Source organism: Myotis yumanensis, unplaced genomic scaffold (genome assembly GCF_028538775.1).
Source record: "Myotis yumanensis isolate MYYU_CA2020_CCGP unplaced genomic scaffold, mMyoYum1.0.hap1 SCAF_18, whole genome shotgun sequence".
Taxonomy (NCBI): Eukaryota; Metazoa; Chordata; class Mammalia; order Chiroptera; family Vespertilionidae; genus Myotis; species Myotis yumanensis.
This window is the reverse complement of record NW_027223769.1, coordinates 9149145-9164423: the sequence shown is the minus strand read 5'-3', so window position 1 is coordinate 9164423 and position 15279 is coordinate 9149145. Positions and strand designations below refer to the sequence as shown.

Here is a 15279-nt window from a genome sequence, read left to right as displayed (position 1 = left end):
ATCGGTTTTAAGAATTTTGGTATTGGTAAAAAAAGCATTTTCTCCACTGAATGTAGCAAATATCAAAAGTTCTGGGTTATGGATGCTGAGAATAGTGATATTGCTCAAACATACCAGAAAATTTGTGATTTATCTGGGTTTTATTTATTTGTAGATTGATCTGGATACTATTGATGTCAGCAACCTCAACAGGCAGTTTTTGTTTCAAAAGAAACATGTTGGAAGATCAAAGGCCCAGGTAATTTCTCATACCATTTCTATTTATCCATTTATATATCCTATCCTTTAATGGATTTTCTATTTATGATATCAGATTAATTTGTACTCTACTAAGAAGAGTATGGGGAAGCAATATCTCTTTGTAGCTGAGGGATTGTTAAGAATAAAAAGAAGGAAAAAGGAAAGAAATTGCATGTAAAATAAAAGCAATAAGAAATAGTTTGGGTAAGTGTCAACCTAGTTAAAGGTTAATTAATTTCTTCTTTTCCCCCATAAAGTCCTGCTAACTAGTATTTTTCTTCCAGCTGCCCGCAACCGTGTGTGTGTGTGTGTGTGTGTGTGTGTGTGTGTGAGAGAGAGAGAGAGAGAGAGAGAGAGAGAGAGTGTGAGAGAGAATGAATGAATGAATATGTGGAATAAAGAACTAAAGATGCCCTCTCTAGGGGGAGTGGAGGTGTCTACAGAGGAAATGGAAGCGCTCTACCAAATCCTTAAATGGTGTCCCTTTCTGATTTAAATTTCTGATTGTTTGCTTAGGATAAACCTCCTGTTCCTACATTCCCTACAGCAATGGTTCTCAACCTTCCTAATGCTGCGACCCTTTAATACAGTTCCTCATGTTGTGGTGACCCCCAATTTCATTGTTACACATTGAACATAATTAAAGCATAGTGATTAATCACAAAAACAATATGTAATTATATATGTTTTCCGATGGTCTTACGACCCCTGTGGGTCTCGACCCACAGGTTGAGAACTGCTGCCCTAGAGGTTGGCTGCTCCTGTATTGGCTTATGCTGTTGTATCTTTTTATAGGAGACAGCCTCCCTTGAGGTTCTAGCCACCCTGACCTTTAGTTCCTTGAGTGTTCCATTTTGATTCAGGGTCGTAAAGCATCTTTTCCCAGCCCTTTGGCAGGCTCCCACGCTTTTCTCTATTTGGCTTTCTTCTCTGGGGGTACTCGCCCAAACCTCTTGGACCAGACCAGTTCTTCATAACAACCTCTACTTTTTCTGAGTATCATTTATCATACTTTGTAGTTATATTTATCTAGATGGTTATATGATTAATGTCATTTTTGCTCACCAGTGCCTTATACAGATCCTGGTACATAGAAGATGCTCAGTAAATATTTGTTGAAGGAATGAATGACACTTCTTTACTATATTTTATATTTTTTCTGAAGCTTGTCATTGTAGAATTATATATAGGAGTGGGGCAGGCCTACTGTTTATAAATATGTGTATGTAGCTTAATTTTAATGAAATTTTGTAACATTTTAATATTTCTTTAGTTTTTAATATAAGATTATGTAAGTAGGTGAAATAACAGTATTGTCTGCCATAAAAATATTTCAAATACAGATAATGTTGTATTAATTTAGTAAGTTAGTAATTTAGTGTTATTTGTTTTTCCAGGTTGCCAAAGAAAGTGTACTGCAGTTTTACCCGAAAGCTAATATCATAGCCTACCATGACAGCATCATGAAGTATGCTCTAATTATTATGTTGTAAAATTGTTGTGAATTTTTAAAGTTTTATTAAAGTATAAGGTATTTTTACTAGCCAAATATGTGAGCTTGAAGTCAGTCTGCTTTTTTTAAAAATGATTTTTCTAGAATAATTAGAATGTGATAGTTTGTGCCCACATAAGTTGAATGGCATTCTTGTAATAAGTTTATATATATGATTTGAATGATTTAGATAAGAGGTAATATATTTTAATGCTTTCAATAAATAATTTACTTGGAAACTTAATATAAGGATCTTATCGTCTTGTTTTAAAGAAAAATATATTCTAAATGATGATAAATCCTTTTATGTGATGATTCAGATTTTTCTAAATATATTGCTCTCATTCTGATTGATTTCAGTTGTCGTCTTTTTCAGTTTAAAAGGTTCCTTCCCGAGATAATTCATTTTTTAGGATTGTGATTTCTGTAACATAACCCTAGGAATTTGTGATGGAGCAGTAGTTTTAACAGTATATAAATATGTTCTAATCTTAGTAAAGATAGAGTAAATATAACATTTTGGAGGTGTCAGGCCATAGGGCCTCAATTCTTTACCTATAGTTATGTAATTCAGTATTAAAAATAGAAGTTCTTATTTGAGGTCTGGAATTAGAGGAAGTTTTGTACTTTTTCAGGGAATTTGTATCTCTAGCCTTTTATTCTCTGGATGTTTGCTCTACAAGCCTGCCTATAGCCCTGTAACCCCCTTACCCTGTGTTATTTTCCCAATGCTGCTAAAAGCAGGGACTCTAGGGGCCTGAACCCTGCCTGATCCTAACCATGTGAGGTGAAGCCAGAGGCCAGGCAGATCCTGGGAATGTGTTCTTTGTATGTTCCCAGGCACTTGCTGCCCAGAGAAGGCCTGGTGGGACTAGTGAGGTCATGCCATCTTTCTGCTAGTTGGAGATCCTGCTCTTGTGCCCTAGGTAGCTGGCCAAAAAGGATGTGTAGTCATAGGGATTAGGGGGCAGTAATTTCTTTAAAATCCACTTATGGTGTTTAGAAAAAGTCAAACCTATGTAAATGGTAGAGAGCCCTAATTATATCAGTTACTTTTGCACTATTTAATATAGTAATAGTGCTTTTTAGGACCTTGTGTGAAGATCCTATATGTAAGGCCAGTTGTTTTGTTGACCTTTTTTTGTTTTGCTTTGTAGCCCCGACTATAATGTGGAATTTTTTCGACAATTTATATTGGTTATGAATGCTTTAGATAACAGAGGTGAGATTATTTTAATACTTTTAATTTCTAAGTATTTTTCTTCCCCCATAACAAGGGTGTTTACACATTTAGAATTAATCAAAATATTTTCTTATGAGTTAGAACTTAAAGGGGAAGTATGATCAGGCTTAAGTCTTGACAAATGATTGTAATTTTAATTAAAACTGGTTCCAGGCAGGAATTTAGCTGTCATATATTCTGCTGTTCTACCAAAAGATGTGGATGAATATAAAGGAACTTAAAATACTAAAAAGGGTAACTACATAGGGTGCATGCATGGGTGTTTGATTCAGATTATCCCAGCACTTAAACAGTGTCACACCCCTCATCTATGTGGAAATCTAAGAATTACCAGTGTCTTACCAGATCTCACCCAATACCAGTTCAGTCAGACTTATGGGGCCATATTTCTTAGTTCCCCGGATGATTCTAAAGTACAGTCAGGACTGAAAACCACTGCTTTGAGAATGAGGCAATAGGATCCCAAAGTTAATACAGAAGCTATGGCTCTTTTTTAAGTGTATCTGGTGCTGTAAGATATCATATTGGATTCTATGAGATGTACACATTATATCCCAGTTCAACTTTTCACAATATGCGGTGATGTCTTGTATAATCCAGTATTGTACTATAGCTAGTCATTGTTAGAAAATCTGTGTCTATAATTTGGGATGAAAATACTTAATATTCCTTGCCTGTAATTACTTCCACATGTAAAAGTACATCTGTCAAGTGAGTTTTTAACTATTTGGGCCAGAAATACCAAAAGAAAAAAACCATACAGAGTAGCATGAGAGTCAGAATGACTCATTTTTTTTTTTTTAATATATTTTATTGATTTTTTACAGGGAGGAAGGGAGAGAGATAGAGAGTTAGAAACATCGATGAGAGAGAAACATCGACCAGCTGCCTCCTGCACACCCCCCACTGGGGATCGAGCCCACAACCCGGGCATGTGCCCCTGACCAGACTTGAACCTGGGACCCCTCAGTCCGCAGGCTGACGCTCTATCCACTGAGCCAAACTGGTTAGGGCCAGAATGACTCTTTTAACTGGACTCATCTTTCACCTAGTTTTATACTGCTTTAATAGTTCCAACTTGAGATCTCATGTTCTAAACTTATATGTATTACTTGATAATTGTATTAGAATAATAGCAAGTAGCCAAAACCGGTTTGGCTCAGTGGATAGAGCGTCGGCCTGCGGACTGAAAGGTCCCAGGTTCGATTCCGGTCAAGGGCATGTACCTTGGTTGCGGGCACATCCCCAGTAGGAGATGTGCAGGAGGCAGCTGATCGATGTTTCTAACTCTCTATCTCTCTCCTTCCTCTCTGTAAAAATAAATAAAATATATTTAAAAAAAAAAAAGAATAATAGCAAGTTAAGGAATAGGAACACATTGAAACAATTTTTAGCCAAGGTTAAAAGAGTAGGCACAGCAATAAAAGATGGCACTTTGGAATTTAAAAAATAGATATAGGGGTACTTTTCCTGGAGTAAATTTATGATATAAATTCCTTAAAAATTTATGATATAAATTCCTTGAAATTTTACTAGTGAATGTATCTTAAATGTCTGTAACAGTTGTATTATTCTGGTCATAGCTGTCAGAAAATTGCACGTAACCCGGCTGATGTGCCTCAGTAGTTGAGCATCAACCTATGAACCAGGAGGTCTCGGATTGATTCCTAGTCAGGGCACATCTATTAACATGGTTGCGGGGTCGATCCACAGTAGGGGGAGTGCAACAGGCAGCTGAACAATGATTCTCATCATTGATGTTTCTTTTTTTTAATCCTCATTCTAGGATATTTTTTCCATTGATTCTTAGAGAGAGTGGAAGGAGTGGGAAGAAGTGGAGAGAAAGAGAGAGAGAAACATGGACGTGAGAGAGACACATTAATTGGCTGCCTCCCGCATGTGCCCCTATTGGGGCTGGGGAACCTGCAACCGAGGTACATGCCCTGGACCAGGAATTGAACCATCCACGGGCCGACATTCTAACCACTGAGAAAACCTACCAGGGCTCATCATTGATATTTCTGTCTCTTTCTCCCTCTTCCTTCCTCTCTGAAATCAATAAAAATACATTCATATATATTTTTTAAAAAGGCCCAACTTTTGTGGTGTGGCTCAGTGGTTGAGTGTTGACCTATGAACCAGGAGTTCACAGTTCGATTCCTAGTCAGGGCACATGCCCGGGTTGCGGGCTTGAGCCCAAGTGCGGATTGTGCAGGAGGCAGCTGATCAATGATTCTCTCATCATTGATGTTTCTAACTCCCTCTCTCTTCCTTTCTAAAATCAATAAAAATACACTTTTTTTAAAAAAAAGAAAGAAATTGCATGTAAAATAAAAGCAATAAGAAATAGTTTGGGTAAATGTCAACCTAGTTAAAGATTAATTTCTTCTTTTCCCCCATAAAGTCCTGCTAACTAGTATTTTTCTTCCAGCTGCCCGCAACCATGTTAATAGGATGTGCCTGGCAGCTGACGTCCCTCTTATTGAGAGTGGAACTGCTGGTTATCTTGGGCAAGTAACTACTATCAAAAAGGTAAATAACTTTTTAAATATACTTTACTGATCCTTATTTGGGACCTCAAAGATGTAGACTTTGGATTTATATGATATGGGCTGGTCAGGATCCAGGACATAAGGAATTTTGTGCCCCTATAAAATTTAGGATACCATAAAGGCACCCCAAAAGAGGATAGATCTTTTTATCTTTACTACTTTGGGTCATATCACTTGTATATTAAAATCTGTAGACTGGTAAGCCTAATGAACTTGACTCTTAAAATTCTTTGTAGACCTGAAGCATATCATGTTATAGTTGATATATGGTAAATCAGGCTTCTAAAAAGTGACTTTTTGTGTAAAAAAAAGTCTGCATATATAGATCTGAAGAGTATGCCGAAAAATATTTTTGGTGTATTTGAAATGTTTCAAATGTTTTGATAAAACTAGAGAATAACAGCAAATATCAGTGTACTCTTACTCATAACCCAATTTTATAAAATCTCAGCATTGTGATTCATTTGCTGTTCACATCTTTTTTCTTTTAATTCTTTCAAGAACCTAAACATAAATACATTTGAAGAATGATTTTACAGATTTTGAAACTAAAAGAAATTACACTCTACTTGAAATTTGCTGTTTTTATGTATTATTTGGCAGTTTACCTATCTTGAAAATTCTGGTTCTTTGTTTTAATTACCACAATTACTCCTGGAAGCTTATTTAGTACTAGAGGCCCGATGCACGAAATTCGTGCAAGAGTAGTCCTTCCTTCCCCTGGCTGCCAAGCATCGGCTTTGTCCAGAAGGATGTCCGGTCTAATTAGCATATTATGCTTTTATTATTATAGAAGATCATTCTGCAGACTTATAGTATCAAAGTGTATTGGATTTAATGAAATCACTGGAGGCCTTCAAATCTGATGATAAGTCAAGACAGTTCTTTTTTTCTCAGCTGTGAAATGGGAAATAACTGCCTCCATATGACTGCCTCCAATAAAGCATATTGGAAGGGCTCCAGAAATGGTATTATGGGGAAAACTCTAGAGCTGCTGTAATTAATATTAAAACACTATTTGTAGATTTTGGTTCTTTAAACATTATTTGAAAGGTACTTTCATTACCATGATTCTGAGATACTAGTATGTATTAAAACTGAGGTTGAGAATGGCTGAGAGGAAAAATATTCATTTGGTGGTTTTGAAAAATTATCTCGGGTGCTGTAGACTTCTAGGGATTTCTTACAGTGTAACTTAAAAGGTAACCCTGTTAACAAAATGAAGAATATTTCTATTTTGTTTGATAATATCTAGTATTTTTCCATGTATCTGGATAGGTCTTGAAATATATAATTACTTTTAGTTCATTTAATTTTTAAGGAAAGGCTATGAATAATATTTAAGTAATTGAGTTTCACAACTTTGAGAGAGAAGTTGTTGGAAAGCTGTTTGTCTTTCTAGTAGTAATCTTCCTTTCTCTTTGGTGTAATCAAGATAAAATTCCCATATTTGATATTTAGGTTTGGTAATTTTTTTTTTTTAATATATTTTTATTGATTTTTTACAGAGAGGAAGGGAGAGAGATAGAGAGTTAGAAACATCGATGAGAGAGAAACATTGATCAGCTGCCTCCTGCACATCTCCCACTGGAGATGTGCCCGCAACCCAGGTACATGCCCCCGACCGGAATCGAACCCGGGACCTTTCAGTCCGCAGGCCGACGCTCTATCCACTGAGCCAAACCGGCTTCGGCAGGTTTGGTAATTTTTATTTTGCTGTTGTAAGGGGTCACTGGTCCAGGAGTCAGAGGAATCCTGTGATATTGGAGATGGCTTAGTTTTAGCTGTGAGTGTGCATGATTCAATTAGCTTTTATATTATAATTCCTTCTCTGTAAAGTGTAAGTAGTCACTGATATTTTAAAATTTTCTTGACAGTATACAATTAAGTTGAAATGGAGATGAATGAATGAAATGGTTATGATAATATTATCTTATTGAGAAACCACCCTCGTGGGGTAACTGTTTTTCTCACATTCTGACTTTGCAGGGTGTGACTGAATGTTATGAATGTCATCCCAAACCAACTCAGAGAACTTTTCCTGGCTGCACAATTCGTAACACACCTTCAGAACCTATTCATTGCATTGTTTGGGCAAAGTATTTGTTCAAGTAAGAATATATGTATATTTCTGGGTATATTTTTAGTACTAATGCTAGGAAATGGGGTCATTTTTTATTTAAAGTGTTGGAGAGATTGTATTCATGGTGAAGTTTTTTTTTGCGGGGGGGCGGGGGGGAGAGTTAATCCTCACCTGAGGATATTTTTCCATTGATTTTTTTTTTAGAGAGAGTGGAAGGGAGGAGGAGAGACACAGAGAGAGAAACAGCGATGTGAGAGAAACACATCCATTGGTTGTCTCCTGCATGTGCCCTGACCAGGGCCTGCAACTGAGGTACATGCCATTGGCCGGAATTGAACCCTTCCATCTGCGGACTTATGCTCTATCCACTGAGCAAACCCAGCTAGGCCTGAATGTTATTTTAAATGTGGTGAAGGGACACTTTAATAGCTTCCTTGTGATATTCTTGGATTAAATTCAGCCAATATTTATTGCATGCCTGTTTTATGCAGTGAACTTGGTGTGATATTGGAGATAAACATGTAACTAAATAAATACAAATCTATTTTGGGGATATACAAACATAAAAACCTCATTGATAAAAAAGAAATGGAAGTTAAAAATAGTTTGTAATGATAGTGAAAATACTACATCTGAAACCTGTAGGATGCTTTGAATGTGGTAGTTGAAAGAAAAGTTATAGCCTTAACTTACATGGAGAAAGGTGAACATTAATGAGGTAAGGATCCAACTTATGTTAGAATAGAACCACAGAATAAATTAGAATGAAGGCTATAACTGAGATATGAGCAAAAAGAAGAAAATTGGCAAGTTTGATCTTAAAAAGGAGAGATAATTAAATGGGGAATGTAATCTCAGCACAGAATGGAAATGATAGCAGACAATGTCAGTACATATAAAACTGTAATAATCTGGATAAATTTATTTAAAAAGAAAACACATTACAAAACTGATTCAAAAAGTAGAAGGCCCAAATAGTCCTATGTCTTAAGATAATTTAATCATTTAAATTCTGAAAATGCACCAAATCTCTGAATTTACAGGTCTTTCTCACTAAATGTGCAAGGACTATTTCATTCTAATATTTTTTGTCATTAATTCTCGCCCAATGAAGATATTTTTTCCATTGAATTTTTTCCTTTTTTAGAGAGAGAAGAGGGGAGGGAGGAGAGAGAGAAACATCGATGTGACAGACACATCAATCGGTTGCTTCCAACATTTGCCACAATGGGTGTGTGTGTGGTGGGGGGTGGGCGAGGATTGGACCTGCAACCCAGGCATCAAACCTAAGACCCTCCGGTATGCAGGCCTATGCTCTTAACCACTGAGCGATGCTGGCAAGGGCCATTCTAATCTTACATAAACTCTTCCAGAGAAATTTTTCATATATATATGTGCCCCCATCAGGGCACATATGGGAGGCAACCAGTCAATAATATATATATTATTGACTTCAGAGAGGAAGGGAGAGGGAAAGAGATAGAAACATCAATGATAAGAGAGAATCATTGATTGGCTGTCTCCTGTACACACTGGGGATCAAGCCCGCATCCTGAGCATGTGCCCTGGCTAAGAGTTGAACTGTGACCTACTGGTTCATAGGCTGATGCTCAACCACTGAGCCATGCTGGCTGGGCTAGAGATTATTTTCTTTTTAGAGAGAGATTTTTTTTTTTTTTTTTAGAGAATTTTTTAAAAGATTAAATACTTAGTTCAGGTTATGGAGATATTATGCTTTAGATATCAAAATTAATTAAGGCCATTATGGGATAAAAGGAAAATTACAAGACATTCTCATTCATAAATGTAGATGCAAAAATTCTATACAAAAAATTAGCATACAAATTTAGACTTGCAAGTTGCATTTATTCCAGTAATGCAGATGTGGTTTAACACTAGAAAAATCTTTGTGTCATTCACTTCATTAAAAAATTAAAGAGAAATCAACCCTGCTGGGTGGCTCAGTTTAGTTGGAGCCTCATCCCATACATCAGAAGGTGCAGGTTTGATTTCCATTTAGGGCACATATCTAGGTTGCAGGTTTGGTCCCCCATCAGGGCACATATGGGAGGCAACCAGTTGATGTTTCTCTCTCTCCCTTCCTTTCTCAAAAAAAAAAAAAGAAAAAATCAATATAAACATATCCTCAGGTGAGGATTAAAAAATTAAAGAGAAACGATGTAGAAAGTTATCTGATAAAATTTAGCATACGCCTTTTAATTACAAAAATTCTTAGTACAATAAAAAGAGACTTTATCAACTTAATAAAAGATATCTTCTAGAAACCTATAGCAGACACTGGTGTTATTTATTTTTTGATTAAGGTATAATATAAATGCACTCAGAGAAGTACACATAATGGTGAAATTTCACAAAAAATACTGTTTTGTTTATTTGGCAAACACTTCTTTTAGTAGATTTTAGCTTTTAATTTTATTTATTTATTTTAATTCTCACCCAAGGATATGTTAATTGATTTTAGAGATGGAGGAATGGGGAGGGAAGGAGAGAGAAACACGACCAGGGATGGAACCTGCAACCCAGGCATGTGCCCTGACTGGGATAATTGAATCTTAGAGCTTTCGGTTTACGGGATGACACCCTAACCAACTCAGCCACACCAGCCAGGCACTAGACTTTACTTTTTAGAATAGTTTTAGATTTACAGAAAAATTGAGAAGATTGTAGTAGAGTTCTCATACCCAATTTCCTCTACTATTAACATCTCACATTAGTATGATAGATGTGTAACAATTAATGAACCAATATGATACATTATTAACTAGAATCCATAGTTTATTTAAATTTTCTTCGTTTTTATCTAATGTCCCTTTTCTTTTTTAAAATATATTTTAGTGATTTTTTACAGAGAGGAAGGGAGAGGGATAGAGAGTTAGAAACATCGATGAGAGAGAGACACATTGATCAGCTGCCTCAGTAGTTGAGCATCAACCTATGAACCAGGAGGTCTCGGAGCAAACAGCTATGGCTGATCCTCAGCCCTGCCCTAAGAGGCCCCAGGTCAGTGTCCCGTGGTAATCACTGCAAGCACCTCTGAGAGAAAGCCGCCTTTGAGTTCCAACCGATGCCAGACTGTCCAGTTTCTCCCCGTATGAGTCTGGGTCCCTAGAGACTCACCCGGAACTGGAGTTCAGAGCAGTCGCGAGCTTGAGACTCCCTCCGGACCGCGTCCTCAGTTGCCAGCCCTTTCTGCGTGCGCCTCCGTACCTCTGCACTTTACTTCCGCACCTTCTCTGAGTCTCAGTGTGCTTTTCTCTTTCCTTCTAATTGTACAATTTCCACTCAGCCAGCCTTCCTGTGGTTCTGGATGATGTCTGTTTTGTCTTTTAGTTGTCTTTTTGAATTTGTTGTGGGAGGCAGCAATTTCCGGTGTTTACCTATGCCGCCATCTTGGTTTCTCTGAAAATATCGAGAATAAATCTTTTTTTTTTATTTTTTATTTTTATATTTACTATTTATTTTATTTCTTTTTTTTTTCCATTGATTTTTTTTTTAATTGCTTAAAGCATTACAAAGGGTATTACATATGAGAATAAATCTTAATGTAAGCCTTAATGTAGAAAGTTATTCACACTCTAACTTGTGGATCAGTTCATTGAAGCGTCATCTCATACATCAAAAGGTTGCTGGTTTAATTCCCGGATTGGAGTAGGAGGTGTGCAGGAAACAGTCTGTTAATGTTGTGCTCTCACATCAATGTTTCTTTCCCTCTCCCTCTCTAAAAAACAATTAAAAAAATAAATAAAAGGTGGTGGGTTCTATTGCGATCAGAGCACATAGTCAGGTTGTGAGTTGGATCCTTAGTTGGGGCACTTTTAGGAGACAACCTATCGATGTTTTTTACATTAATATTTCCTTCTTTCCTCTCTGTAAATTTAAAAAAAAAGTTAGTGGCTTTTAGAACATAAAAAAAAGCACCAAATAAAAGGAGAGAGTGTGTTTGTAGATTGAAAATTCCAATATTGTCAGTACGTCTCCAAATTACTCTATATATTTAATATAATTCCAGTTAAAATTGTATAAGAGATTTATTGGAACTTGTTCAGCTAATTTTAAAATTTATATAGAAGAATAAGGCCTAAGAAACAAAACATTCCTGGAGAAGAATAACTTGAGATGACTTCCTCTAACAGATGTCGAGATTTAATATAAGCTAAAAATAATTTAGGGTGATGCTGGTGCAGGGGTAGAAAAAACAGACGATTGGGACAAGGCAGAGCTCATAGCTGAGGTTACAGAAAAGGTTTCATCATAGCTGATGAAAGAAGAGATAAATAAAAGATAGGGCAATTCAGTATGAATGTTGGAAAATAATCTCTGCCTCAAGCAATAGAAATTAAGTACAGATTAAATATTTAGTTGTGAAAGGCAAAACTTAAAAATCTTTCTAATATAGGAGGAAATTTTATCCTCAGGATTAGGGAATGATTTCTCAAGACAAAAAATGTTAACCATAAAGGAAAATATTGATACATTCCAATTCATCAAATGTCTTATCAAAAGACATTAAATGATATACAGATAAGCCATTAAATGTGAGAAAATATTTGTAACATATAAGCAACTAAAAATTGATCTAGAATATATTCCTGTAATAAAAAGACAACCTAAAAACAAAAAGTAATCTACATAAAAAAACTCCAAAGAATCTACAGGCATATTATAGAAATAATTGACAACCTGACAAAGTAATATGAACAGGCATTTTTTTCACTTCAAAGGAAACCCAAATAGGCAATAAAGAAATGGTATGTTGAACTTATGACTAACTTGCAAAATTAAGAATAAAATCACAGTAAGATATTGTTTTACACTATTAGTTTGGCAAATATTAAGTCTGGAGACGAAGTGAATCAATAAATCTTACATGCCATTGTGGGGGTGCAAATTGGTACAGTAAGGTGTGGTAAACAAATGGGTATTGTGAAGTGTATTAGGAGCTTTGAGATGATAGCTTTTTTATTATTATTATTATTATTGATTTCAGAGAGGAAGGCAGAGGGAGAGAGAGATAGAAACAATAATGAGAGTGAAAATCTTCAATGGACTGCTTCCTGCTGGCCCTCACTGGGGATTAAGCCTGCAACCCAGGCATGTGTCCTGACCAAGAATCAAAACTGTCACCTCCTGATGGACGCTCAGCCACTGGACCACCCTGACTGGACTTTTTTTTTAACCACAAAGATTCTTTTAAGATAACTTTGCTAAGTCATGTGCTTGAGGAAAACTTGGGGAACTATATACATAAAAAGCCACTGCCAGTGACAACCAAACGACCATTGAACACCTCTTGGTCCCTCCCCCCACCCTGCTCGCGGGGAGGGACTGGGGACTGGCGAGTGGGCTGAACAGCTGACCTTTTGGTCCCTGCCCCCAGGCTCTGATGGATCAGCGATGGTGAACGGGGCATCAGGGTGGGTGGCGGAAGGACCAGGCTGGCTGTCAGGCCGTTGGTATCACCAGCTCATCCCTGGCTGCTCGGGCTCAGGCCTGCGGGAAAACAGGCACCGGGGACTTCATCTCCATGGGGACTTCATCTCCATGTGCGTGTGCGGGGCTGGCCCCTCACGCCAGGGTGGGTAGATCTCAGGCGCGCTCCACAGCTTCCGTCAGTGTCTCAAACCCCAGCGGCAGCAGTGATGGTGGTGGTGGCGCCTGCGTGAGCGGCAGCGCGTTCCATCAGCGGCTGGTCCAGCAAACACGCATAGAGGTGAAGTCGCCGGCCCTGAGCAGCCGGGGATGAGCTGGGGACTGGCAAACGGGCAGAAGATGGCCCTGATCGCAGGAGGCTAGGCCCTAGGGACCCTACCCACACGATTTTGTGCGTGGGCCTCTAGTATTCCTATAAGTGTTATAAATTAAACAGTTTTTAAAAAAATATATATTGATTTTTTTTTACAGAGAGGGAGAAGGTTAGAGAGTTAGAAACATCGATGGGAGAGAAACATCGATCAGCTGCCTCCTGCACACCTCTCACTGGGGATGTGCCCCCAACCAAGGTTTAATTTGCCCCTGACTGGAATCAAATCCGGGACCTTTCAGTCTGCAGGCTGACGCTCTATCCACTGAGCCAAACCGGTTAGGGCAATTAAACAGTTTTAAGGATAATTAACAAAAGAGAATTGAAGCTTACTATTTATATAGTTTCTTAAGACTCTTCAGTAGTAATGATGCATAGTACCATTAAAAAAATGTTGTATTCACTGCTGCATTTCCTGTACCTAGAGCAGCACCTGGCACATAGCGGTGTGTGATGTTTGTTGAACACTAGTTGTAGATATACTTCACAAACATTATTGTGGCCAACTTGGAATGTAAAAGTTCCTCACCTGTCTCTTGATCAAAAATTTTTAATTGATTTTTTTTAGAGAGAGATATTGATTTGTTGTTCCACTTATTTATGCATTCGTTGGTTGATTCTTGTATGTACCCTGAGATCGAACCTACAACCTCGGCATATCTGGATGACACTCTAACCAACTGAGCTGCCTGGCCAGGGCCTGATAAAAGATTTTTAACATGAATTTGCAGAGCCTAGCTGATAGGAATGAACATAGGTCTATTAACACATTGTATGCAGGAAATGTATGTATACGTTTTACGTTGACTGGTAGTAAGTAGAGCGCAGGACACGTATTAATACGTTTTTTTATAGACTAGCGGTAGAATGTGGGTAACGTATAAATACGTAAACTAAAGTTATCGTAATTTTACTGAACGTTGCCATTTGCGCAAAAAATTAGCAAAAATGGCCCGCGCCATGCGCCACCTGTTAGCACGCGATAAAAACTACCCGCATACAATGTGTTAAAATTTGGCTTTGCTTGTGTTGGAGTTGAAATTAGGATGTAAGCTGTCAATAGATTAATATTTTTACTTTACATAGTATTTATCAATTATTCTTCATCCTTACTAAAGATTTGGGTTATTCTAAATTAGCTGTTTGTGCCCTAGCTGGTTTGGTTCAGTGGATAGAGTGTCAGCCTGCGGATTGAAGGGTCCGGATTCAATTCCGGTCAAGGGCACATGCCTGGGTTGTGGGCTCGATCCCCAGTAGGGGATGTGCAGGAGGTAGCCGGTCGATGATTCTCATTACTGTTTCTATCTCTCTCTTTCTTTCCCTTCCTCTGAAAACAATAAAAATATTTTTTAGAGGAAAAGAAGTAAATTAGCTGTTTGTGAAGAAAATTGGAAAAGTAAACATTTGTTCAGACTATTTTGTTGCGCATAAATATTTACTACTTTCAAATTATAGCCAGCTGTTTGGGGAAGAAGATGCTGATCAAGAAGTATCTCCTGACAGAGCTGACCCTGAAGCTTCCTGTGAGTAAACGCTTGATGATATCTTTTCTTATTAGTGAGCACCTTTATTTTGCTAATTTAATATTGATAGCTTTAGGAGGGAGAATGCAGTTATGTGCTAGATAATATATGTTTAAGATGTATTACTTCATCTTTAAAACACTGGGCAGTCTCTTTACTGGTGAGAACAGGGTGCAGAGAAATTGCACAAACCTAGTAAAAGAGCTGGGAGTTGTTACCAGATCTAATTATAGGTTATACATTGAACTGCTCTACATGTGGCCTTCAGAATCTCAGGTAAAATAAAAATGCCGATGTACATGTTGTTTTTCTTTCTCCTTGAACT

General features: G+C 37.4%; 1 protein-coding gene across 2 annotated transcripts in view; it reads left to right on the top strand.

The window, feature by feature from the left end:
- The window catches only part of UBA2 (ubiquitin like modifier activating enzyme 2), a 51333-nt gene that overhangs the window by 2973 nt on the left and 33081 nt on the right, over positions 1-15279 (top strand). The window contains exons 2-7 of one of the 2 annotated variants that reach the window (XM_070398741.1): positions 155-238; positions 1638-1708; positions 2890-2954; positions 5407-5507; positions 7517-7638; positions 14887-14954. In XM_070398741.1, coding sequence (XP_070254842.1) covers positions 155-238; positions 1638-1708; positions 2890-2954; positions 5407-5507; positions 7517-7638; positions 14887-14954 — 511 coding nt within the window. Of the gene's footprint in view, positions 1-154; positions 239-1085; positions 1237-1637; positions 1709-2889; positions 2955-5406; positions 5508-7516; positions 7639-14886; positions 14955-15279 lie in introns of those variants that run through there. The other variant, XM_070398742.1, reaches the window with a different exon arrangement.